General features: G+C 43.3%; 1 protein-coding gene and 1 long non-coding RNA gene across 12 annotated transcripts in view; one reads left to right on the top strand and one right to left on the bottom strand.

The window, feature by feature from the left end:
- Window positions 1-25,402, top strand: part of ARHGAP12 (Rho GTPase activating protein 12) — a 103,348-nt gene that overhangs the window by 7,520 nt on the left and 70,426 nt on the right. For 4 of the 10 annotated variants that reach the window (XM_041122293.1, XM_041122292.1, XM_030008017.2 and 1 more), the window contains exons 1-2: window positions 15,187-15,327; window positions 21,422-22,176. In XM_041122293.1, the coding sequence (XP_040978227.1) occupies window positions 21,508-22,176 (669 nt within the window). In that variant the 5' untranslated portion in view covers window positions 15,187-15,327; window positions 21,422-21,507. Of the gene's footprint in view, window positions 1-15,185; window positions 15,328-16,009; window positions 16,631-21,421; window positions 22,177-25,402 lie in introns of those variants that run through there. The other 6 variants (XM_041122294.1, XM_030008020.2, XM_041122291.1 and 3 more) reach the window with 5 other exon arrangements.
- Window positions 5,038-9,692, bottom strand: LOC115338926. Of its 2 annotated transcripts, none has more exons than XR_003922569.1 (3): window positions 9,332-9,692; window positions 6,809-6,995; window positions 5,038-6,462 (listed from the first exon to the last, which is right to left on the bottom strand). It is a non-coding gene; the product is annotated as an uncharacterized LOC115338926 (long non-coding RNA). The 2 variants fall into 2 exon arrangements; XR_003922568.1 differs by having other exon boundaries at window positions 9,397-9,692.

The following is a 25,402-nucleotide window of genomic DNA, read 5'->3' as shown; positions in this document are numbered from 1 at the left end:
TTTTTTTCAGTTCAGCATCTGAACCAAAATGTTAATAACAGAAAAAAAGAAACAAAGATCTGAGTGAGCAGTATGTAAAATTTGCAGGTGTTTCTTTTAGGTTAAAAAAGCTTTGTCCACATAAACCATCCCATCTGACCCAAAGCAAAACATTTTCTTTCCTTGCATTTATAAAAACAAAAATAAGGAGACGCTCCATACACAGCTCTGTTTCTAGACACCCAAATTTATCCCTCACCAATAGTACCTCACACAGCAGGTGGAACAGAAGGTAAAATAAGGGAAAATTAAACGCATATCTGCCATTTAGGGTCAGTGGAGACTTCCCTGGAGTGGGCTGGCCCAGAGGGGTTGGGGACAGCCATATATTTGGGGACCAAATACCTTGGGAGAGGCAGTTGTTCCTCCGGCTCTTCTCCTCCCCCACAGCAGGTTTCCAGGAAATCGTGTGAATAAAAGCCTTTGTAAGCAGAAAGGAGAGAGGGTCACGGAGACAAGCTGGAGAGGACGATGCCAGCCAGCGCCATGCTGACAAGTCCTCCCTCAGAAAGCAGCTGTGCTCCCATTGTGCTGGGTGAATGACAAGGCTCTGCCAGGATGTCACGCTGACCCAAAACGTTGCCGCTGTGTCCAATTGACCAATAAATCATGTCTTGTTTGGGGATGCTCTCCTGAATAGCTGGGTAATCGCGGTTTGCTGGCTAAATGCTCCCTAATGGGTAAGGTTTCATTTGGAGTAGATGTGAGTCTCCGATGCCTAGGGGTGAGTGTTTTTCAGTGGTGCAAACTGGAAGAGCCTCTGAGTGAGCAGGGCCAAGAGCATCCTGCAGCATCCTCCCTCAACAGCGGGGAGAATTGTCACCAACAATTAATCACGTTTTTCTTTGTTGCTGTGCTTTTTTCCTAGAAATAACTATTTGGGTCAAATTTGTGAACAGTTTTGGGATGACCGAATTACTTTTGGGGGAGAATTTGCAATTTCCTTCTAAGAAACTGCTGAGAGCTACCTGTTAATTACTATTAGCAGCTCTGATGATCCTTTGGGCAGGTGGAGACCATGTAGAAGAGGCAGAAGTGAGACAGAACATTTTCCAAGCAAAGATATAATTAGGGATTAGAGAGACTGATCCTACTGCATAGTATAATTAGGAGATTATGGCGTGGCATTGGCCTGAATTAGACTTGACAGAAAAATCTCTACCCTGCTATATAAAACCTTGCAGGTTTTGAAATGGAAACCTGTAAACAAAAGGTCCTCACTGTCTTAAACCCATGTCCTACAGCAGCCTCGCACTGCTAAGGCTCGCATGTTGAAGAGTGAATGGAAACTTGGGTGGTCTCCTGGGTTAGAGGTAGAGAAACCCCTCTAGGTGACCCCCCCCCTCTAGGAAGGAGGTGACCACCAGCGCTGTCTGCTGCTTCCCCTTCCCCGCAGGGAAACTGGTCCCAGCTGAGACTCTTCTGCTGTCCCCAGCCCTTCCCTGCCAAGCCTTTCTCTGAGCCCCTCCTGGGTGTTGGCACCACGGGGCAGGGGGCTTAAGGACCCCCTGCTCTGGCTTCTGGGTGGGTTCCTGCTGGGATCTCCCCTCGGGTTCGGGAAGAGGCTTGAAGGGCACCCGCCAACCCCCCCCCCAGCCCTGAGCATCGCGTGGGAGGACAGAAGCACTCCCTTACGTGGTAAGTGGGGCCAAGGAACGCACCCGGTGGGCCGGTGGGCCGGTGGAGAAGGAGAAACTCGCCTGCGCATGGCCCTGGTATTGCAGAGTTCTGCATCAGCCAAGCCAGCCCCTAAATCAAATGAACATAAATAATACTCCGAGAATCAGCTACACGGATTACATTCCCTTACCTCCTACCCTAAAGCATTTCTAAAATCAGTAACTCAAAAAAAAAAATATTAAATCATACCACTAAATGGACCACCAGCAGGATAGGCTTGGTGTGCTTTTGGTACATCAGTTGATTAATTCTTGCTAAAAGTCAACAAAACACTCCAGTGAAGCATCCCCCAAATCAAGCAGTAAGACCAATGCTGCCATTCAACCGCAGTATTTTTTTGTGGTGCCCAGAGCCATAGATTTCCCAAGGAGAAGAGGGGAGTGGGGAAGCGTAGTGCCCTCCCGCAGCTCCGAGCACTTTGCCAGGGGTTTCTTTGTCATGCAGTACGGTTGCAGCAGTAAGCCTGTCCAGTTCCCATGGCATCTTATTCTCTCCCCATACCACTTTTATCTGGTATTAATTCTTCAGCACAGAAGCCACCTTCTTACTGTATTATATCTATTACTTCTTCATGGCAGTATAGATTGTAAATGCGAACAACTCTGAGCACTTCCCTAGTTATACACTCTTCAGGATACAGGTGGATAATAAAATAATATTCTGCATCTTATGGCCAATTAACAAGAATAAAACTGTGGATGAAATGCATATGACAAAAGCGCAGTGTGAGAAGGCCCTGCAGACTCCGCCAATCCATTTCCTGTTTCTCTTTCTGATGCTCAAAAGTCAACGTATAGTAAAGTTTCAACAGCCTTCACATGTAAGTGCCAGATAGTAAGAGAATATCTTGACCAAATCAAAGGTTTCTTTTACTTTGTGGAGCATTGATTGTAACAAGGTCATTTGTCTTTCTCTTGCCGTGCAATCACAGAATGAAAAATTGCAGAATTTACAGAAAATAGAGAGTCACGAGCACATCATCTTGTCAGACTATGATTTGTCTGGAAATGAATGACTGCCAGATTTCCTCAGCATAGGAAGGTAATCTGAACACTGTCTATGGTCTAGTAATTTTGCTAAACATCCCAGCACTCGCACCAAGACAAATATTCAGGACACTAAAATTAAGATATTTAAATGTGGTTTTAATGAAAAACTATTCCAGAGCAAGTGCTTGGATTCTCAGATCCATCCTCTTTTAAGGTATTATTTGGAATTGTTTTGCAATTTTTTCTGTAATATGAACTAAATCTTTGTGATACACCATAGGCTTGTCTAGTAAATGTAATTGTCTCCCCTCTACATTGTATTTTCCTTGATCAAGATTATTACCCCCTTGAGTACCTTACTTAGCCTTTTGCTATCTGACAAGCCAATTAAAAAGTTATTTGACGTTGTAAGTAAAGAAGTAAAAGAAGATTTAGAACTATAAAAAGTAATCTGTATACTTCTATAAAAGCACCCATCTTGGCGATATTAAATGACTGCAACGTACAGTCAGTAATAAAAGGTAACACAGCAAATTGGAGCTGTCATTTCATCTCCTCTTCATAAGAGATTAATTTTCTTTTGACAGTGATAGCAGTTGAGCTTCAACATAACGACACATGATACAAAAGCATAAAAGCTTCTTTTAAAAGTGCGTATTGAAAGTCATCTGCCTGCGATCCTACAAAGTACAGTAGATTTTTTTTCCCCACATTTGGTCCAGCAGGACCATTAGGTGGTTTGTCAGAGACCACAGAAAGGCTCAGGAGCTCCTGAAATCGGAGTGCATCCCTACTTCCAGAGTGTTTTTTTGGTTTTGTAAGATGTTGAAGATCTTACTGTTCCTAAAATACCTGCTTGCTTAGGAGAATTTTAAACGTGCGTCTTCTCACTTGTGTTTGGGATTAATTAACCCTTGGGAGAAAAGTCGTCTTGTATGTTTAACGAAGTGACCTGAAAAGCTCTGTATTTAAAAGAAAGCCTACCAATTGCGTGACAGCCCAGTTCTGCGTAATAATCCTGTCGCTGCTGCACAGCGGTTGCTTTGGGGTTCACCCAGAGCCCCAGGGACAACTTGGTCCCCCAGCGCCCCTGAAGATGCCACTTGCGCTGCAGCCAGCCCCAGCCCACAGCTCAGCCGCCCAATTTAAGGGGCCTGAGTTAACTTCCAGGAACTGGGATGAGTTTCTCCGGCAGCCCACCCTGGTTTTCCAGCAGATGGCAATAACCCATAATGGGTGAGCGGGAGGAGCGGGGGGGGGGGCTGCGCACTGGTGGGACAGGAGCCTCCCCAGCAGCCCTGCCAATTCCCGGTGGCAGGGAGAGAGGGGAAAAGCAGGGAAGAGAGAGCAAGCCAATGAATAATAGATTACTAAAATCTAGCCAGCTAGAAAGTGCATACACAGGAGAGGGGAAGAGTGCATAATTCAACTATAATTGCTCAGGGGGGGATTTTAAATAAAGAAAAGAGACGAGCTGCACATTCCCTTTGTTTCTTTTTTAAGTTTTCCAGCGGTGGAAACGTGTTTTTATTCACCCGTCTTGGTCTTAGGGCTCAAAGGTGACCCAGCTACCGTCCTGCCATCTGTCAGGTGGTGTGGCTGGTCACATACAGGGTGCCAAGGCGTGACTGAAGCATGACCTAAAAATGACTGTTGCCTGTAATACTGCAGGCAAAAAGTGGTGAGCGTAGAGGCTGCACCTTTAAAAAGACAGGGACAAAATCCTGGTACTATCTGGACAATGGCTATTTCATAGCTCCTGAAAATACTCTGGAGGAATTTCTATCTTGTGATTCACCGTTAATCATCCTGCTCACTTTGGAAACCACCAAATTTATGTGAGGTTGGCCTTTGTCACAGCAAATGGAAGCCTTTTTAACTTTCTTGTGTTTCTCCAGAATAAACAAGGGAACAGGAGAGAACAAGACAGGTTGGCTAACCTGGAGTCTATAAAGGATGCTTCCCTGGCAATCGAGCATGTTCGTGTCTAGAAGTGATGATTTTATGCGATAAACTTACACCCTGCATTTGTCAAGATTAAACACCTCAAAATTCTTACTGGCATTACAGAAAGCAACATAAATATAGACCCATGCTCTCAGCTCAGAGGTCTGTTTGTGCCAACGCCCTGTCTCTGAAAGTCGAAAAAATCAAGCTCTTCGGGAGGAATAGCAAATGAGACAACATGCCCTGGTTTCCTATTCACCGGGGGGAGGTACAAAAGGCCGGTCTATGCTGTAAAACCTGAGCATTTGTAACCACTGCTGTTCCACTGCTACCTGTGTAAAGCTCCTTTTGTTTTCTCATTTTGCTACACTCTTGGCCTCAGTGAAAAACTTTGGCAACAAGTTCCATGTTCTAGTTTGTGTGAAAACCTTTCTCAGTTTCTACTTTGTAACATTTCAAGATCACTGAATGTTCCCTTCTTTTTTCTTTTCTTTTTATGAAAGAGCGCACTTAGAAACTTTTGATCTGCTTTCTTCTTACCATGATGTTATATTTTTTCTTAGAGTGTTTCCTTGTACTGGTCTCTTCCAAAGATAAATTTTTTTTCAATCTCTTAAAAAAAGGCATAATGAAGTGGGAAGAATGGGTAATGCCCACTCATAAAACATGCAGAAAAACACTGAGCTACTCTTATAAGAAAAGGCAATCCTTCCATTTTTATGTCTCCCTCCCTCTCTTCCAAGAAGCACATTAAAAGGACTGAGGAAGATAATTGTTTTGGGTGGGTATGTGATTGAGGTCCTAATAAAAATGTAATTGCAAGAGCAATAGTTGAAGACCTGTATCTATTAAAAGTTAGTAACTATCTATTATTTACCCACCACTGTATCAGTGGACCTGTTTTAACTTCTTCTGGCATGACAGCTTCTCAGCCTCCACAGCAACAATCTGCTTCATTCTTATTTTTGAATTATTGTGTGTTCAGCACCTAACGAGACACTCAGTTTGTGGCATGCATGGAGTATGCGGTCCAGATTACCAGCTCTGCGTTTATTTTACTATTCTGTTATGACAAAGCTGATGAAGGGAGGTAAGCGCTAGCATATCATTCAGTGCCAGATGGACTGGCACAGATAACTGCCGTTTGAGAGACCTGCTCAGAAGTAACTGTCTTGTGCTTTACTTGCGGACCAAGAGACAAGATGCCTATAGAAACCGTGTTTCTTTTGGTGATAACTTGTGGTTATTAATGCACTAGACAATTTCCATTAAACAAGAGTAGGAATGGATGATATATTTCCCAGTGAACAGTAATATCACAACAAATATGGTCTCATTCATTCAAAAACTTCGTAGATTGGATCTGAATTCATTTGAATGATGCTGCCTAGGGAGAGCAAAGGAAAAGCAATGTCACCGTATTCCCATCACGGAGCTGGGGGAGGGGGCCGCCTCTCTTTGAACATTCACTCTCAGCATGAAATACGCAGGTTCAGTGTCTGCTTGAGGGGATTTAAGCCCCCCCCCCCCCCACCTCTATCTCAGTCCGTCAGTGCTAACCGCCACGCCATTAAATATTCTGGGGTGCTTGCAATCCTGTTGCTGCTGTTCCACTTAGCATTAATAATTAAATCGTCACTGGCAGAGGGACTGAGCTTCACATATCTTCCATCCTCGAGGAGCGCTCCAGGCTGAGAAGCATTCATGTCCTTTGTTGAAATGACTGCTCATATATTTTCCACACACCAACACTGTGCCAGCCAGAGGGACTGAAGGTGGCCCACTTTAGACTGGTTAGGATGCTAATCTGAAAGAGATGGTAAACATGATTTTAAATCCAGTTTCTGCTTCATTTGAACTAAACTACAAGGTCTTTGTTGTGCTATAAAAACTCTCACATTTAAATTTGTTTTGACCCAAGTTGGGGCCTGTTTTTAATTTTGTTCCCCCCCTTCCTTTTTTCGTCTCGGCAGGAAGCCTGAGAACTCTCCCTCTCTTTTCATTAATTGCAAACATAATGATAACAAAACTCTGAGCCAATGAACACCTCTCACTTGGCTTTGGAGTTTATTCATCCCTAAGGTATAGCTATTATTTCGTAATTGGAAGCACCTTCTAGGTATTCTTTTATCAGTAGTATAATAGATACCTACAGCTCTGCTATTACTTCCTTGTGAAGCTGCCTTGGTGTTAAGAGCTTTTATCTTGGCTCAGCTGTTTGCAGCAGCTCTGGGGCTCCTCCCTTCCAGGACATAGTTTCATCCAGACCGAAACCGGCATCCTACACAGCGTTGCTCTGTCGTTAGGGCAGACAGGTGCTGCACCATATTTCTTCCCACTCTGCAGGAAGAGATCATGACCTCAGTTATGTAAAAGAGCATATGGAGCATACATATTATATACTGCTAAAGTCATGATCTAGTATGCACAAGGCTTCTAGACTTTCTAATTAGGGACTGAGCTAATGAGAACTGGCTAAAATGTCCATATATTGGACATATTTCTATTTCACGAGCTTCAAAAGACATATAAGTATCTCCCCCTTCCAAAAATGTTTATATCTGCCATCAACATTGTCACTAAAAGGTTTAGCATTCATTAAAATGAAACCTGACTTTTCAAATGAAGTCTGTGGTTACATGAATCAATGGTTTTGATGAAAATAAGAGAGTTTGGGGATTGGCTTAATGACAGTGATACAGGTAAGAAGTTTTCATGAACACTTTAGGGAGTACCAGCACAGTGAATGGCTGAGCCTGGGGGAAAAGGCATTAGACAACAGCTATGGTGAAGAGGTGCAGTGCAGTGTCAAGCCAACACAGTCTTTCTTTTCCCCCTTTCTTTATCACTGAGCAATTGTAAAGTCAAGTTATGATCTACCCAAAAAGTTCCAGGGGATCCTTCACATCAGCCTGGGGTGAAAACCTACACTGGTCCTGCCAAAATACTACAAATTCCCATTCTTTCTAATGACAAATCAATTTTACTATTTAAAAAACACATACAAATAACAAAGGCCCAGCTAATCCCTATTTATGAGTTTCTCCCGTGGTTTGCTCTCTAGTGAAAAACTTGAATGACTCATTTCTGGCTAGAAGCGGCTGAGACAACAGAACTAACGGCAGCATTGACTGCATCACCTACAGCATTATTGCTATGCCAGCCTTTGAGCAATGACAGAATTTGTAAGGTTTTCTTTCCCTTTTTCAGTGGAAAACAATTGGGCAAACAGAAAGGGCAAGGAAAACCAGCAGAGAAACTTGCAGGAAAGCAAACATAATACAAAATGGGGACTTGGATTCCTGGAGATATCTGTCTTTGAAGGAGTGACAGGATTGGAAAGGGTTTGGTCCCTGAACTCCAGTGACGCCTTGGGAATGGCTATGATATGCTGAAATTACTAAGAACTCTGAGCCAGCACATAGTTTCCTTCATACCAGCCCACTCAGGGACTTGAAATAACTTTTTTGTCAGAAGCAAAACACAGAACTAAAACAAACACAACATGTCATGGAAATGTCATAACCTTCTACCTGACTCTTTCTGCAGTAGCTATTGGCACAGAAGGTTTGTTTTCTCTTTTATAAAGAAGAATTAAATAGAGAAGGGTTGGTGCAGGGGCTATAACGAAACAGAGGAACTGGAGAAGGAAGAATAAAAGGTGGCATCTGTACTAGTAAATTAAACATGGTCACAGGCACTGGAACTTGATCATCTATACTGTGAAATTGTTAGAACAGTCCTTCCCATGGTTTGGTCAGAGGCTAGCTTGCTGTCTCCAACACATGTCCTGTGATGAGACCTTTCCCAATAGGTAGTTTAGATGTAAACACCAGATTTTGAAGAGTAAGAGCTCTATGACTGTGGGCTCTTCTGGGCTGGTTGGCCTCACTGTCTTGAGAGATGTTCAGGCCTGTTTAACTCACTGGTATAAGCACAGCCATAGAGAAATCAGGGACCTTTACATTCTTCTTCCTTTGACATAAGCAACCAATGTTTAAATGTCTAAATGTCTAAGCAGCGTCTTGAAACAAGTTAAGATTTTTCCTGATTCTAGTGCTCTCTCTGAAGCCATTCAAAATCTCTACCCTTCTGATGGCAGGAGGCTTTAAAAGAAACGAACAAAAAAAAAAAGGCCAATTTGCATCTGTTTTGCTTAGAGAGAAAAGCTTCTGTTGGTGTTTCCCCTGACATTCCTCTATTTACAGGGAGGAATCAAAATCCCTCTTCACCTTTGTCGTGTTCAGGTTTTTTTACCCTTGCTACTACTGGCTATTCTAGTTCTTATGGGTAGAAAGCACCTCCTAATTTCCAACTCACATCTATTCACAGCTCAGATAGGAGACCCACCCTGCACATACAGTATTTCATGCAGCAGCAGCTTGGCCAGTCACATAGACAGCCCTGGACACTAAAGCTGTGCCTGTACTAGTAAATAAAACAGGCTAAGGCTGTCCTCTGGCCCTGGTGAACTGGCAGCACCCATCAGCTAAACTCTTTCACCCTCAAAACCAGAGTGGATGCATCCAAAGTGCCTAATGGGAACAGTCACTGGTCCGTGCTAATTCTCAAACTGCTTGAACGTGGAGAGATTCAGTTCAGCCAAAAACATGTGCCAAAACCATGCCAGGGAGCATGCTAACAATTTAACACGGTGGGTGGCCCCATTTGTTGACCAGCACAGCCATAGCCTTAGACTGTGATTTGCAAGAATGTTTACTGAGTTGAATATCACAGTTACCAGATGAAATGTTTTTCTGAATCACTGGGATCCGTAGAATGAAACCTATTCCATCAGGGTTGCTCTCTAGCTCTGTTTTCTTCAAGACCAACCCCATGGCGACCAAGCAACATCTTTAAGAGAAAACATCATGCCTATAGAACCAAAGATTTCAGAGAAAAACTGAAATATAACACATGTATGTCTATTTTTTCTGAGAATAGCTAGGATTCAATTAACTTCAGGCAGCTGAAAATTAAAATTCTAAGTCACACAATTTTTTCTCACGAATTTGTCTAGTTCTTTTTGAACATGAAATCTTTTGGCATTCACCAGCTCCAGTAGCAGTGATTTCCACTGTTTAACTACATCGACAGGCTCTAGCGTGCAATCGTTCTGATCACATACGGGTACCTACTTTAAGATGAGATTAATTATTCTCCAGACTCCTTTGACTGTAACAAATACAACTCCACTGATTCTCAAGGGAGCTTAGACAGCTACCGTTGGTGTAGATACATACTAATAGACACTCAAAAATCATGGGCAGGATGAACCTCTCGCCTGACTTTTAGCTATGCCTGGTAAGCTGAGATGAATCCCATCCAGTCTATCAATTTCTGCTGTTCCTCAGAAATAGCATTCAGTATAAACTGGACAATCTCATGTAACTTCACTTTGACCGTCCACTGGGAACTTCACTGGACCTTGAGAAGCCTCTGCGGTTGCATGGGATTAGCAGCGTGCAGTACAAGTTTGAACTTCCAGTTCCGAAGTGCCTGGAAGCGAGCACGTTGCTCACTGAGCCACGCCGGGCCCTTGCACTGGAGCGAATTCTGAACTTGAGTGACTTGGGGAACCAGAAACTCCCTCGGGTATCTTCTCTAAGCCTGAATTTTGTGCAGTATAATGAAATGAACTTTGTTACGAATAAAACATTTAACCCACGAGGTTTTATTTCCTTCTTTTTGCACAGCTCTGTAATATCTTTTTATTTATTTTGATTCTGCTTATCAGTGATTCATAAACACAATTCCTTCCTTCTTATTAGACAAAAAATAAGCTACTTAGAAATTAAAGACACTGGTGCAGGACTCTTCTTAATTCTCCAAGGTATAAGTGGACATTTACATTGTGCTTTTTGAATATCAATACCTTTCATTATAGGTCTATCCCAGGAAAGAGATACTATTATTTAAAGGATTAATTGTGTCTTTTGTATGTTTTGCCTGTTAGCTCAAACCACGGCTAGATCAAGACACGACTAGTTGTGCAGAGCTGACTAAGATTTAGCTTAGGCGAAGGTCTTAAGTCAAGGTAGCACAAAGAAATGTCCTCCTTCACCCATTGTCGGCTTTAGCTGTTCTGTCAGAAAATTATTCAATACCTTTCACCACTTTTAATTCTGTGCTGTGACTCAAGAGGTACATTTTCATGCTCAACATAGAAGTGATACAGTTTGGAATACTATGCTCAAGAGGAGAAAAGCGATAACCAATTTAACTTCACAGGTAAGTAGTGAGCCTGGTCTTGGCAAGAGCAGAATTAAAGGATCAGTTTGACCAAAACAAATCTCACTTTGATCTTCAGTAATGCTGACAATCAGATAGTTGTAAAAAATTGTTCTTTATTTGCAAACTGAGACTGCTAATACAAACAATAGGCGCATTTGAATTTTTGTCACAGCTTCCATTGGATGATGTCAGAAAGAGACACAAATACTGAACCCCACAATGACCATGTGGCAAATGAACAGAGCAAAGTAGAAAAGCATGCGTTGACCACAGTCCATTCTGGCTAATACGATTTACAAAAACAATCTGCTGGCAAGATGGAAAAATCTTACAAATTCCTCCCCGATTTTTCACAGTAAAACAAATTACCTTCTCTGAACTGTGGGATAAAAGTTCCTCCTTAAGGCAGAGAACATCCCTTTGTAGTGTCATGGTGAAAGAACTTCTTCACTGAACTGAGAAATCTGGGTTCCTTTTTCTACATTCTTCACTTTCCTTGTTCCCTTTTCAATTGATTTTCCTTATAATGCACAGTTATGTAAATAAAAATGGCTCATCTGTTAGCTGAGTCAGGAGATGGGGAGTAAATTGACAAGTTCATGCAAAAAGCCCACAGTATCTGCACTTTGTTAAAAAGTGCTTTTGTAGTAGTGAGAAAGAACAGAGAGGAGGAATTGATTGTATGTATATGTGTAGGTGGTAAAAGAATTTTTAGATGGAGGTGAGAGGCTAGAAGCTGTCAAAAAACTGAGAGTAGAAGCAGAGTAGACAGGAGATGCCCCAGGTGATGTGCTTTATATCAGGCAAGTTGAACCATTTTATAAAATACACTTCTAAGTAGTATTTGAAGTAAAATAAAAATATTTTCTATCAGAACTGTTTGCTTAATTAAGCGCATTTCTTTGTCTAAATTCAGAATGGTTTCTCTAGTACATATCACTACTGAGGTTATAAGACCAAACACAGAGAAAAAGTCTCTGAAAAAAGGAGGGAAAACCCAAGAAAACAGCAAAAAGGGCAAGGTGGATAGTTGCGGTATCTGCCTGTTGGATGTGAAAAAGCATTTTGTATTTGCCTTCTCAGTCATTTCTGAAAGAAAGAATCAACATCGTTCATAATGAGATTAGTCTGTTTGGTAACGGGGGGTGGCAAACAATGAATAAACAACCCGGATTTAATACCGATCATGTTTTAAGCAGCACATTTCTGTTGGTTACCTAACATCAGTCCTGGCATTATGAGTAACAGGACAGCAATGTCCAATCTCAGATACGCATTTCAAATTAATTAAATCATGACATGCATCTAGAATTACTGCGACTGGGGCATAAAATAATGGACAGCTGAACTTGTAGAGATTTGAAATAGAGGACTCGGAAAAAAATAGCAAAAAAGTAGAATGGGAATTTGCCCTTCAAATTTAATAGGCTCAGATTTTTATATACATGACCCTGGTATTTCAGAACTTTGAACCTAAGGCGAGAAAGCATCCTTTCTGCATCGAATTCAAACACCAAAAATGGATTTTTCCAAGACTGGATTTTCAGAACTATGAAACTTGTTTTCTATGGATTTGTGTTTTATGATAGATAGTAAGTATTGGGTCAACTTTTTCTCCACAATTGCAGCATTTATAATGTCACTTTCTCATGTGGCATTTCCTGCACCTCTATACGGCTGCCTGCTTTCACAAAACTTCCGAGAGCTTAATTACTTTTGAGACAACTCCCTTTTGGCAAACATAGTTAAATTTGAACAAAGGTTTTGAAAGTTTGGCGTAACAGGACAGACGGACACAGTTCAAATACTGACTTTTCATAAGGTATCAGTTTACAAAGACAGAGATTGACGTCGTTGTGTGTGGGTTATGACAAAACATTCAGAACGCAATAGATACATGAATTAAGAGTCCCATAGGTTCTACCATAGCTCACACATACTACATAAAGCAATTGTAGTTGGCGATTCTTTCAGTCTGAGATTCGTGAGGTCACTACATGTACTGGATCTTTCCAACTAACATGTACATATAGTCCCATCTGAGGTGTCAGTATGACAGCCATCCTACATCTCCAGGGAAAACAAGTCACGGTGAGGAAAGGTTGCGAACTCTAGCTCTTTCTGCTCCAGTGAAATGATAGAGAAATCCTTCACAGGCGGAATACGTAACAGATGCTAAAATTGGAACTTGGGCTGGACAGTTTAGTTTATTTGTAATGTGGAATCTTTCATGACTGCACTTGGGCAGGGACTCAAAATTACATATCTTCTGGCACCTTTTGACTCTATTATGCATGTTGATATTATGTGGGACCATTGGTTTTCAACACTGACTCAGAGGGAAGAGTGCCTCAGACTGAATCACTAATGCCATATCCTGCAGCACTCTAGTGAAGCCTTGGCAGCAAGGGAGGATAATTACAATGTGGTTACTATGACTGATTTTTTAGATGCTTTTATGTATACCTCAGGCATGTCAGTAGGTAAAATGCAGTCGGCTTGCTCAGAAATATCCAAGTATATTATTTTCTACCACAAAACTGGACATACAGACAGAATCCTATTAGACAAAAACATCCAGCTGAACACGACACCCTGAATTATTCTATATTTTTTTCACATACATGTACTTTACAAAAGAATAAGTATGAATACAAAACTACTGTCCTTTTACAGGCTTCTTTTGCTTTTTAGTGATAAATAATGGACATCTATACACAAGATGTTGTTTCCCTTACAATAGAAACACTAGTCTCTAGTCTGTTTTTCCGGACTCTGTGAATAACTGCTGAACGAGTAGGTGCGACTGTAGTATCAGCCTTACAACATCAACAGAGCTTTAATAATATGTTTTGTGGACAGACAGCTCAAGGTCAAATGATCCTTGGTGTCAAGGGGACATTTTCACAGGTATTCAGGTTAAGATACACAGAAGCAAAGCTTTAAGATATTTGCAGTGTTTACTACTTGTCTTGCATGTTGTCACATACCACCTGATACGAGGCATCAAGGAAATATCGATATTGGAAACATCATTCAATGTGAAAATGTGTCCACATGTTCAGTTACACCTGTTGATGCTATTTTTATCTTTTCCTCAAATAGCATCTCTGTTTTTCTCTTGCTTGCACTCCTCAGGTCTCTTCCCATTGCCTTTCTTTCCCTTCAGCAACCCTGTTCTTCCCACCTTTTGAGGATTTTACCCTCTCCTTCCTACTTCCACGTGTTAAAATAATCAAAGAAAAAGTTAGGGCCAACATTAGTCTTGATTAGATGAATAGAGCGTGGACAGTTTACACGTCTCAGTGCCATTGTTTCAGGGTGTTTGCAGATTCATTCAGATGCCACTGTATCAGTTACAGTCAGTTCATGCTTTCAAGGTTATCTTTGCCACCAGGAGGACGAGATGCCACTTTTTTAGAAGAGAAAGATAAGATTACTTAAAGTTTGAAAATGCTGTGAAGGCCACTTAAAGGTTCCCAGACTGGAGGTTTGACAGCTTCTACTAACACAGTAAGAAATACCAAGCCAGTTAACTTGGAATAACCGAATAGGACTACTTCGTATTATTTCTTTTTGGTCAGACTGTTGAACAATTGTGGTTTCTTCAGTTACCAGCTATTAAACACGCAGACAGACCCCTGGCTGCAGCGAGGAAGGGGCGCGGCTTTTGTTTTCCACCTGTTCTTTTTATTACGGACAGAAAGGCCTAGGTATTTCACGTTACCATGTGAATTAGAAAACGATCTCGTCACTCCGGCGGTCGCACCGGATTCCTTTAGCAGACGGTACTGAAGGCGGACGGCGGGACCGACGGGCTAACCCGCTCGCTCGCCACTCGTGAGCGACAGCCCCTCGGGACCCAGGACCCGCACTCCTCCTCGGGCCGCTGCCCCTCGGGCTCTTCTCTGGGGGAGAGGGGCGGCCGAGCCAGCCCCTGGCGGCGGGCAGGCCCTACCGCTGGGCGCTGCCTCACACGCCGCCGGCCGGGCCAGGCCCTGCGCGCCCCGCTGCAGGCCCAGCCTCAGGCCCGGCTGCGTCGCCCACCCGAGACCCCGGCCCGCGCCGCGCGCCCACCGCAGCGCTCCGCGGGGCAGGAAAGACCCGACCGCCGCCGCTGCGCTGGCACGACCGCACCGCACCGCCCCGCCCCGCCCCGGACCGGACCGGACCGGACCGCACCAGACCGGACCGCACCGGAGCGGCGGGAACCGGGGCGCGCTGCCCTGCCCCCCCGCGCCACACCCCCCCACCTCCGTCTGGCCCCGCCCCGCCGCCCCGCCCCCGGCACGTGACGGGGGAGCGGTGACGCCGCCGTGCCCCGGAGCTGACACTCGGCGCGGGGCGCTGGCGGGGACGGGGAGCGGTGAGCCGTGAGCCAGAGCAGCCGCCACCGCCACCGGAGCGGGGACCGGGCCCGGCCGCGCCGCCGAGGCAGGTGAGGGGCCGCGCCTCCCGGCCCGGCGGGGGGGAAAGGAGGAGGAGGAGGAGGAGGAGGAAGAGGGCGGGGAGGAGCGCGGCGGCGCCGCCGGGACAATCGGGCACGGCGGGGTGGCCCTGCGGCGGGCGGAGGGCACGTCCGCGCCCGGGCCGGGGCCGGCTCCGGCTCACGGCGGCGGCGGCCCCAGCCCCCCCCCCACCCCCGGCGCCGCCCTCCCTCTCCCGGGGCGCCGCCGGGAAGCGCCTGCCGTGCCAGGCGGCCGGCGGGGGGTCTGGGCGGCGCCGTGCCCCCGTTGGCGGCGGCGGCTTCGTCCCCCGGGCGCCGCCGGCAGCGCCGAGTCGTCGTCGGGAGGCGGCTGCGCACCTGGGCGCTGCCGGTGGGCCCGCGGGTCGGGGCCCGGGCGGAGGCCGGGCAGGGCCGCCCGACCCGCCTTGTGCAACCGCCGCTCACCTGCTGGGGCCGCGGCCGGCGGGAAACAAAGGGAGGCGGCGGGCAGCGGCGCCTCGGCGGCCTTCCCCGCTGGCCCGGGGCGGGGGGGTTTGACGCCCCTCCGTTAACTTGAGCGCGGCAGCGTGCCGTGCTGTGGCCGGGGTGAGCCGGTGCGGGTTTGCCGCGCTGTCGGTGGTGGCCCGTCGTCGGAGTCAGCAGCTCGGCAAAAGCCCGCAACGAGGAGCAAGGGGGCTGGTGATGCGCCGGGAGCGCGCTGAGGTGTGGGGTGCCGCAGCGTGGCTTGAGAAGTTGTCCTGACAGTTGTTTGAAATGCATCGCTTGTTCAGTACTCTGAGTCACGGGCAATTATTAAGCGGTTGCTTAGTATGCCTTTAAATTTTAGGGACGTGTGAGCTCTGGGAAGCTAGTTTATTTGGAAGTGGTGCCGGATTTCTAACCCGTGTTACTAAACTCTGAGGAAACAGCAAGGGATCAAGCTTGCTTTCATAGAGCTCATAAGTTGTCTGTGTTTCGTCTGTATCTGTTGTTTGCATTTGCATCTTTGCATCTATTTTTATACAACTTCTGCATGCTCTAGATGCGCACTTTGCAGATGGTGGTTTTTACAGGCACCGGTGAGGGCTGGTTGTCTGCATGAAAATACTAGCTGAGGGGTTAGTTGCGCTGGATAAAGAGCGGTGCCCCTTGGGAAGAAGGGTATGTGAATAGGGTTGAATTCTGACAAAAGTTATTGTGGGAGCAGTCTCACAGGCAGCAGTCATGCAGCACAGCCCGAACCCCTAAGAAAACTGCCCAGGGAGAAGGACAACCTAGGGAGCTGTAGCCAGGGTATCTCATCTGGCCTGAACTGGTAAGAATTTATCCTAATTTAGCTTCAGTAATTGAGTTTATTTCTGTATCAGCACTGCGGAAGGGTTCATTTCAGAAGTGGGTGAAGTTTGATGCTGAAAATGGAAAAAGATTACACAAGTCAACTGCTGCTGCTTTGTAGGACACCGTGAACAAGGTCACACGAATTTTAAGGCGATTGGTTAATATCCTCAGTGGCGTTTTTAATAACTCATCACCTCTTTGTATTATAAACTAAGTAACAGTTCCATAGCCACAGTGAGTAAGGCTTTTTCCAAGAGGAGAATAAAAGAAATACACTAAAAAGAGACTTTTTGCTATTTCAAGTCTCAATTACCTGGTTCTAGAAGATCCAAAGAAAATACTCTGTGCCTGATAATTTCGAAAGAGAGGTATGAAACACTTATTGTGTACCTCCTGTTTTTTGGTTGGGTTGTTTTTTTTTTATGGGGGAGGGGGTGTCTTGAGTTCTAGGATAATGCTGAAGTTAGGGGTGATCATATCCAGTACGATATATGATCATATTATCTACATATCATATATACTCATACTTGTGATTCTATGTCTGCGTGTGTGAGGACCACGCTTCTTTCAAGACCATTTACATGTGCTTCAAGCGTGGCTCTGCAGTTGGGACTGAGTGCTGTCCGGAGGTGACCGTGTTGCTGTAGGGTTTAGGTTGCCGGAGGAGAGGCTCACCTGGGAGCAAACCTAAAGCTCTCCAACCCCCACCCGTCTAAGGGTGGCCGAAGCTGTCACATTGGCGTCTAAGTAGAAGAGGTCTCGTCTTGGGTGGACGTGCATAACATCTAGCTAGAGGCAAATGTGTGCGTCCCCCCCGTGGGGAGAGCCCCCCCCCCCCCCCCCCCCCGGGCCGTGGCTGCGGCGGGGCGCTGTGCGGGCCCGGCCCCGGGGAGCAGCGGGCTGTGCCGCCCCACGGCCGGGGCGCGGCGGGGAGGAGGAGGAGGAGGAGCCGACCTCTGCGAACACCGAGGGTTGCCAGCCTGACTCAGCCTTAGCTGAGTAAGAGGTGGGAACAGTTCCCATCGGAAGCCGGAGCCCGAAAAGTTCCGTGCGTGGGTACCGAGCAGAGGGGCCGCTCGCTGCTGGCTTCCTCGGCGTGGCAGGGTGCTGGGCTGCTGCGCCTGGGGCCCTGCGTGCCATCACCCATGTCCTCGCTTCGGACAAGGGGAGTGCTCTGTGAAAGGGTGGAATGCGTTTCCAGGTGGGGATGAGGCCCACCTTACATTAGTTAACCTGTAGCAGTCGGGTTTTTTCTTCACCAGAAGAAAAGTGTGGCCTGAGTCTGTTTTTTGGTATTCAAGAATAAAGTTTTCTTAGGTCTTTGTTGTCAGTGGGGTCATGCGTTGTTATTAATCTCTTAATTGGGTATTGAGACTTTATTGAAGGTATTAAAGCTTACAGATGTCCTCTGTGGAAGTAAATGGTTTTTCATGCATATCATCCTCTAATTAGGGTTCTTCAACCATCTTCACCAAAACGGGTGCCATCCAGCATTATAGGTAACGGCAAAGAAAAAAAAAAATACAGTGAGGTTACAAGGTCTGACCTGCCGTATCGCTTCAGTTATTGACTAGTAGCGCAATGAAGTCAGTACTCCAAATGTCAATATTGTACATTCACATCTTAATTATTCTAAGCCCCTTACATACAGTAGAGGTTTGGCCAAGGCTTCCATGGCTCTTTAACCTGAGTTCTACGAGACAGGTACATGGACCCTTGAAAGGATATTACAATTGGCTATCCCCTGGGCTGCGCATAGGGTACAGGCAGTCTACCTTCTGTGGCACAACAGCTGTATTAAAAAAATTCAAACAAAATAAAACTTAATGCATTTGGATCTGTGGAATCAAGGCCATGATAGTTTGCAGACCTACAGGATTAATGTTGGTATTTGTTAAACTTGCTGAGAAAGATTTCCTACCTATGCCATAGGTATCTCTTGCTTCTCTCTGTTGAGAGAGAGAATTAGAGCCTTGCTTGATCCTGATGATGTGATCTGTTTATAAAACTGTTTTAGTGTTCCGGCCAAACACAGAACACAGCCTGTCTCTTTTTGATCATATGTTCAACATTACCAAATGTTTGCTATTGACTTGATAATTTTGCAGCTTGGATGAAAGAACAAAAAATTGTGCTGCTTACTTCTGTTGGTGTTTTTTTCTGTTTTTTTTTGTTGGGTTTTTTTTTTTTGGAAAGGGGTGAGGCTGCAACACTCACTTCAAAAGTGGATAGCGCTATTTTTGTAGCTGCTGTATTTTATTTTCCTTGTATTTCTCAAAATTCTGTTTTTTAAAGCATAAAATGCAACTTAGTGAACCTGTCTGTCTTGAAGAAATGTTGAGCGTGCATTCTCAATAGTTATATGGAATTGGCAAATGAGAAATGAAAAATCCAAGCTTTTAAACACTTGGTAGCCCTGTGGGAAACCATAGGCTTATGTTCTCTTGTTGGTTTCTGTATGGGAGAAGGACAAACGGTGTGAATGGGTGCTCATCCTACATCTCAAGTTACGAGATAGCAGACCTTAGGGGTAGCCTGTAACTTGGAAACACTTGTATTTTTCTGGTATATGACCTTGAAGCAGTGAAAGGGTTTGGTAGTGGCTTTGAAGAAGTGTTGGGAGGAGTCAGGTTTAGTAACAAGTTAAAAATTACATTTGTATGGCAGAGCTTCTAGAACTAGGAAGAGAGTGGGAATGGCTTGCAATTAGTTCATGTTTACCTTCTGCTACAGTTGCTAAACAACTGCAAAGCTGCACTTAAAAATACCTATTTGTGTAGAACAGCAGGTAAGCAAGTTGTTTTGTACAGAGGCTGTAAATAGACTATAATGCTGTGAATTTCAGTGTACCCGTTTTATGGTAGAGAGAGTAAACACCAGAATCGTAGCATTTTTTTCTACTGCTTTGTGTTCTTACTGTCAGCTTTGTTGAATGTGGTACCATCATGCCTTCTGCCAAGTCCTCGATTAAATTGTAAGTCTGATCTTGTGATTCCGTTTGGAGTCTTGTAAACGATGGTGGCTTTCAAGTTACCTGTAGGAAATGCTTCCTGGAAGTAAAAGAAGATGGGCTGTGGGTGAGAGAAAGACACAGTTTGCCACAGATGGACACTTCTGTCTTGGCATCATACTTAAGCTTTTTAGCTGCTTCTTTTCCTACCGAGTGATGTGGGAATTTTTTTTTTTTTTTTTTTTCTCCAGGCTGAGACCAAATAGCAGAAATGGCGAAAGAAAAATTGAAGAACTGTTAGGGGTTTCTGCTTCAGCTATCCCCAAAGTCCTTTGTTGTTGTTTCTGTCCTTAGTCCCATTTAGGGTAGCTGAATTCACTCTACATTTGTCTGCCTGCATGGAATTGCATTAGTTCTACTCTGTGGCAGGGTGAATGCTATGAATCTCATCACAAAGTCTTAACTTGCAGAGCTGCAAGTTTCTACGTAATTTTTCTCATTCATGAAACATGCTTTTTTAAAAAAAGACTTATTTGTTAATCTTTATAAGATTAAATGTGGTAGCGTTTTACTTGAATTCTCCTACGTTCTATTTGAATGCTAGAGATCTTCCCCTTACATGCTTGGATTTTCAAGATTAAGAAATCATATCTTTCATGTTGATTTACTATGTTGTGTTCAGTGTAAGTTGGCAAGAATGATGCTTATCCACTCATGAACTGTGATATTGATGCTACATGATTAAATAGAGAGAACTTCTAGTTCATGGGTGCAGATACAATGGTGGTTGTCTGAATTATAAGATGCTGAAAGTCCTTTTCAAAATTTTCATGTATTATCTTTTCATTTATTATCCTTTTTTGGTTTTGGTTTGTAGTCCTGTTTCATTGTTGCTGGGTTTTTTGTTCGTGTTTTCTGTTTTAGTCCTTAAACTTTTGGTTGGATCAGGTTTTCTGTAAGATAAGTACCACAAAAAGCTCTCTTAAGAGCAAAGTAAATATGCAGAATTTAAACCACTGAAACCAAAGTATCTTGGTAACGTTGAATACTTTTATCTAACACTACCATGATTATAGATGAAATTCTATGTTGAAGTTATACTAGCAATTTAAAGAAATAAATAAAATAGTCATAATACCACCTGTTTTATAGAAAACAGCTAGATGCAGAGCCAACATGACGTGCAGCCTCAGACAGCGTGGGTCACATAGTCCCCATGTCATCTCCTTCTGCAGTTAGGTGAAGGTTAGCAGGCTCTGTAGGGCATGCAGCACATGTGGGTCAAGGATTGTCAGCCCATGCTGAACCTGATGACTGGTGTGTAGCACTGGAGGAAGATTTAAGGGATTTTGTAAGGAATTTTGAGCACTCTGAAGGGACTCTTGAACTGAAATAGGAATCAAAATAAGCAAATAATAATCTTCTCCTTTTGAATATTTTGATTAAAAGCAGGGTAGTAACACAGCTCCATGAAGAAATTAACCCTGTGTGTAAGCAAGAGGTTGATTCAGACTAGTCCCCCCACCAAGCCCCTGATGATCAGTCAACATTACTTAGTAATAGAAACAGGCTTAATGAGCCACTTGATAGCAGGAGGCTTGTGTGAATAGGAGAGTTAAATCGGTAACTAAGTTGTTCTACTGGCTTTCTGTTTTATCACTGAGAAAGGTATCTGAGAGTCTTGAATTTTTCCATCAATTAATTAGTCTGAGGTTGACATAAATTGAATAGGTAGGGTTATTTTTAAAATGATTTTCCTCTGAAGTGCTCTTAAACAATTACTTTATTACATGATATGTTGTTTTTTTTTCCTTACAGCTCTGATTATTAACTGGAAAATAACACTTCTGAAACAGAATGTGGCTTACCTTTTGCCTGAAAAGGTGAAGTCTTTTCAAATAGAAATGGCTGATAAAGGTGGGAAGATCCTTCCAGGACAATTGTACATTGAAGTGGAATACGACTATGAGTATGAGGCCAAGGACAAGAAAATTGTGATTAAGCAAGGGGAGAAATACATCTTAGTGAAAAAGACTAACGATGATTGGTGGCAAGTCAAGAGAGATGAAAATTCCAAACCCTTTTATGTGCCAGCACAGTATGTGAAGGAAATACCACGAAAAGCGCTGATGCCACCTGTTAAGCAGGCAAGCATGCTGCCAAATAATGCTTTGAAGTTGACACATGGATTACAGAGATCAACAGAAAATGTGAATAAGTCACCAGAGCTTTCTAGTTTTGGAAAATCTTCTCCAGTTCAAGTGTCTTGCTTAGTTCGAGATGCCAATCAAAATCTGGGACCGAACAATAGCCCCGGTCAAACTCTTGGTTTGAGTCTGGACCTTACCCAAAACAATGGAAAACTTAACAATGAGTTGCAATCTCCCAAGGTTTCCAATCAGTATAGAACCGTCTCCATGGGTCATTTCCCATGTCCAGAGTTCTTGGAAATAGAGAAGACCAGCTTTTTGCATGAACAATCTTGTGATTCAGCAGGAGAAGGCTCAGAAAAAATTCACCAAGATTCAGAGTCTGGAGATGAACTCAGCAGTAGCTCCACAGAGCAAGTGCAGGTAAGCTAAAAAATGATCCCAGTAGATTTGTCTGTGGTTTTTTTTTTTCTTATTTTGTTTCCTTATTGCCATAATTGCTTACTATTGTTTTGAGATTTATTCCTAATAAACTCAGGTTGTTTAAGTAAAAATGTCTTATCTCAGCATGAATTAATTCCATTTACATTATCCTGTGATTGAATGTTACAGAGATGCAGTTTTTCTTTATTAAGATTGTTTTGAGATGACACTGAATTTGGGTTATATTTTCTTCCAGTGGAACGGAGCCTACTGCAGTAACCTCCTTACTGCTTGGCTTGTTGAAATAATAGTGCTAGCAACTGTCAGCTTTTCCTAACTATGTGAATAGATGGCATAAGAGCTGTAAATTGATGTGTTAGTGGGTTTAAGAGTTTAAAAATGGTACGCTTAAGATTTATACGGAGTTTAATTTCAGGCTTGATTATTTTATTTGTAGGCGTTTGTAATGAGTCAGCCTTGCCAATTCTGCTTCTCACAACTTTACTCTGGATTAAAACTCAAAACATGTGAGTTTGTTAATTAGTATGGAAGAATCTCAGGAATGATGTACTCCCACTTCAGGCGAAAACTGAGCATTGATGGCCTTTTTCCTTAGTAAAGTGGTTTCTCTCACTTTAATTTTTTTTTTTTTAACAGGCTTCCCCCACCCCCAACAAAAGATTAGCACTCTTAGGTAATCAGGTCACTTCTGGTACGGGTAGCCAAGTTAATTGGTCTATTGTAATCCAGTTTTTTTCTTGAACCAGTGGTGTATGTGTACATACACATAATTATGTATATGTGTGTATAGACAATTCCCCTGCTTCCCTGCCACCCCCCCCCCCCCATCTTTCTGTAGGGAGATGTTAAATTTTTTTTTTTAATTGTAAGGTTAAAAGCTCCCTAGTCTTCAACTTTAACTCTGTAATGTGAAACTGTTGTTGCTTGGGTACAAACTGATCATTATAGTAAATTCCACTTAGCAGCATGTATTCAGAGTACCAAAGGAATTCACTCAAGTGTAGTATTAAAATAAAAGTTGATGCTAACTTTAGAAATAAAAATATTATCATGGAGAGCTGTGAATCAGTACTTTGCTAATAAGACACAATTGAGACAAAGCTGCTGAGTGAGTGTGGGAAGATCTTAAAGATACAAGATTGATTGGGTGATTTATGTACTCTTGAACTGTATGAGCTCATATACATATATTTATTGAAATATTCAGAATCGGGTTTTTTTCAATATCCTACTCTACTCTTGGCCTCATTCTTGAAATTCAGAGTTTCTTTAGTTATGGGACTTTTACGACAGTTTTATTCTAACACCCCCCCACCCGCCAATAATAAGGAATAAATAGGATTACTTAATTTAGTTTCTTTTTTTTTTTTTATAATTTCTTGCTTATGCAGTGAAGATTGATCAGTTTTCTTGCACGTTCTTTACAGCAGTGTCCTAGCTCGTAGATATGAGCTACTTGGAACTTGGAAGGATAGAATAGTTATAAGATGCTTATTTTGGAAGCATGTGTAGTAGCCCATCCACTGCCATAGTAATCGATTGCCAAACAAATTATGAAAATACTAAGGAATGTTTAGAAAGTATATCCTACTTTAAATAGTTTACCAAACTAAAGTTTATATTGTATGTTAAGAGTGCCTTTTACTGTGTTGACTATAGTTTGATGCATCTCATTCTCTAAAGTAGATGAAATTAATGTTACATGGGTGTCTTGTCAAACAATAAGAAATACGTGGCCTGCTGCTCAGTTTCCACTGGACTTTGTGACTGTTGACACTTAGTGACACTTAGTCTTTCCACCTTTCTCCCCCCTCCCACACCCCCAAATATACTTGACTCAATGCTACAAGCTATTTGTAAGTTTGGATATGAGTGGGACAGCTGTGCACATATTTGTAGACTTCACTGGGTTATGGAAGGTCTGAAGATGGGAGTTTTCACAGTGCTTAAAAGTTACAAATCCTAAAAATGCTACATACTGGCTGTGGAAAAAGTGTGGCAGTTTCTGACCACTGTTACTGAAGAACTTGCCATTATTGTGGTCTTGGGTGACAAGAATGCAGATGCTCACTGTGCCTTGCAGTTGTCTTATTTTAAAACTGTGAAGTAACTTAATCTCATTGTGTGCGATCACAAGCTCTTTAAATACGATGAAAATGTTTGACATTTAGTAGCCATAGGGATTAAAGCAGTAGTAGCACTGATGTCACTGTTAGCTCAGTCTAGATATTCAGAGTGTCAGCCTTCTCACTGGAACAGCCTCACATTTTTTTTTTTTTAGAATTCTTTCAATAATGAGCATTGTTCAGTAGAAATCAGCTGTGCAGAAATTAATGGCTCAGAAAGCTGTTTTTATTGCTCTTAGTCTGTAGTGAGAACATCAAGTTCCCAGCTTTCACGCACAAACAGGATTTCACTTCACAAGACTGACTGTGGTTCTCCCTCCCCTGCCTGCTGTGGAGTTCAGTTTTATGCAGTCTGCATTATAATAAACTCTAAGCTACAGGTGTTTTCTCTTAAAGTTGTAAGATTAGAAGCTAGAATGACCTTAATAATAATACCTTTATGTAGGTGATTTTTTGGAGGGGGTTGAGGTGATGGTATTCAGCCCTAGCCCAACCTTTAGTGTGTTTTTAGTATCCTGAGTACAAATGTATGAGATGCAGAGGAATGCTGCTGTTATGAGATTCTTCTAAGAAGTGGTTACATTATCCTCCTTCTCCTTTCCAGTAATGGAGTGCAGGTTCTGTGGCTGTACAGTCTTGAGCTCATAGGCTTGCTGGCTGTGGAAATACTGGAAGATCCAGAGTCTGCAAAGTACTGCATAAAGGAAGGATTTTTTTAGCAGCTGAAATATTACATGAAATGAAGGAGAGAGAGGTGACAGTGTGAGCAGAAGAACTTGCTAATGAAGATATGAGCAAATGATCTGCTCAAGAGAAAGATCAGACTGGGTAATGAATATTCTTGACATTTTATGCAAAGAAATTCCAATTACTGAGTGCAACTCTGGTGCATAAGGCATTGTAAGAATCGGATGTTACTTCATGGACTTGAACTGCAGGAAGGCTGGAGGTAACTGGAGGAAGTAGGGCTTGAGAGGAAACAAGCTCCAACTTAACCAAATTTAAATCTCTGGTGGACACAGTAACTGTAGATAGCATTGGAATTGAAATGGTTCAGGAGTGCACAGCTGGGCATAAGA

This window comes from Aquila chrysaetos, chromosome 3 (assembly GCF_900496995.4).
Source record: "Aquila chrysaetos chrysaetos chromosome 3, bAquChr1.4, whole genome shotgun sequence".
NCBI classification, from domain to species: domain Eukaryota; kingdom Metazoa; phylum Chordata; class Aves; order Accipitriformes; family Accipitridae; genus Aquila; species Aquila chrysaetos.
This window is presented reverse-complemented; position numbering and strand designations above follow the sequence as displayed.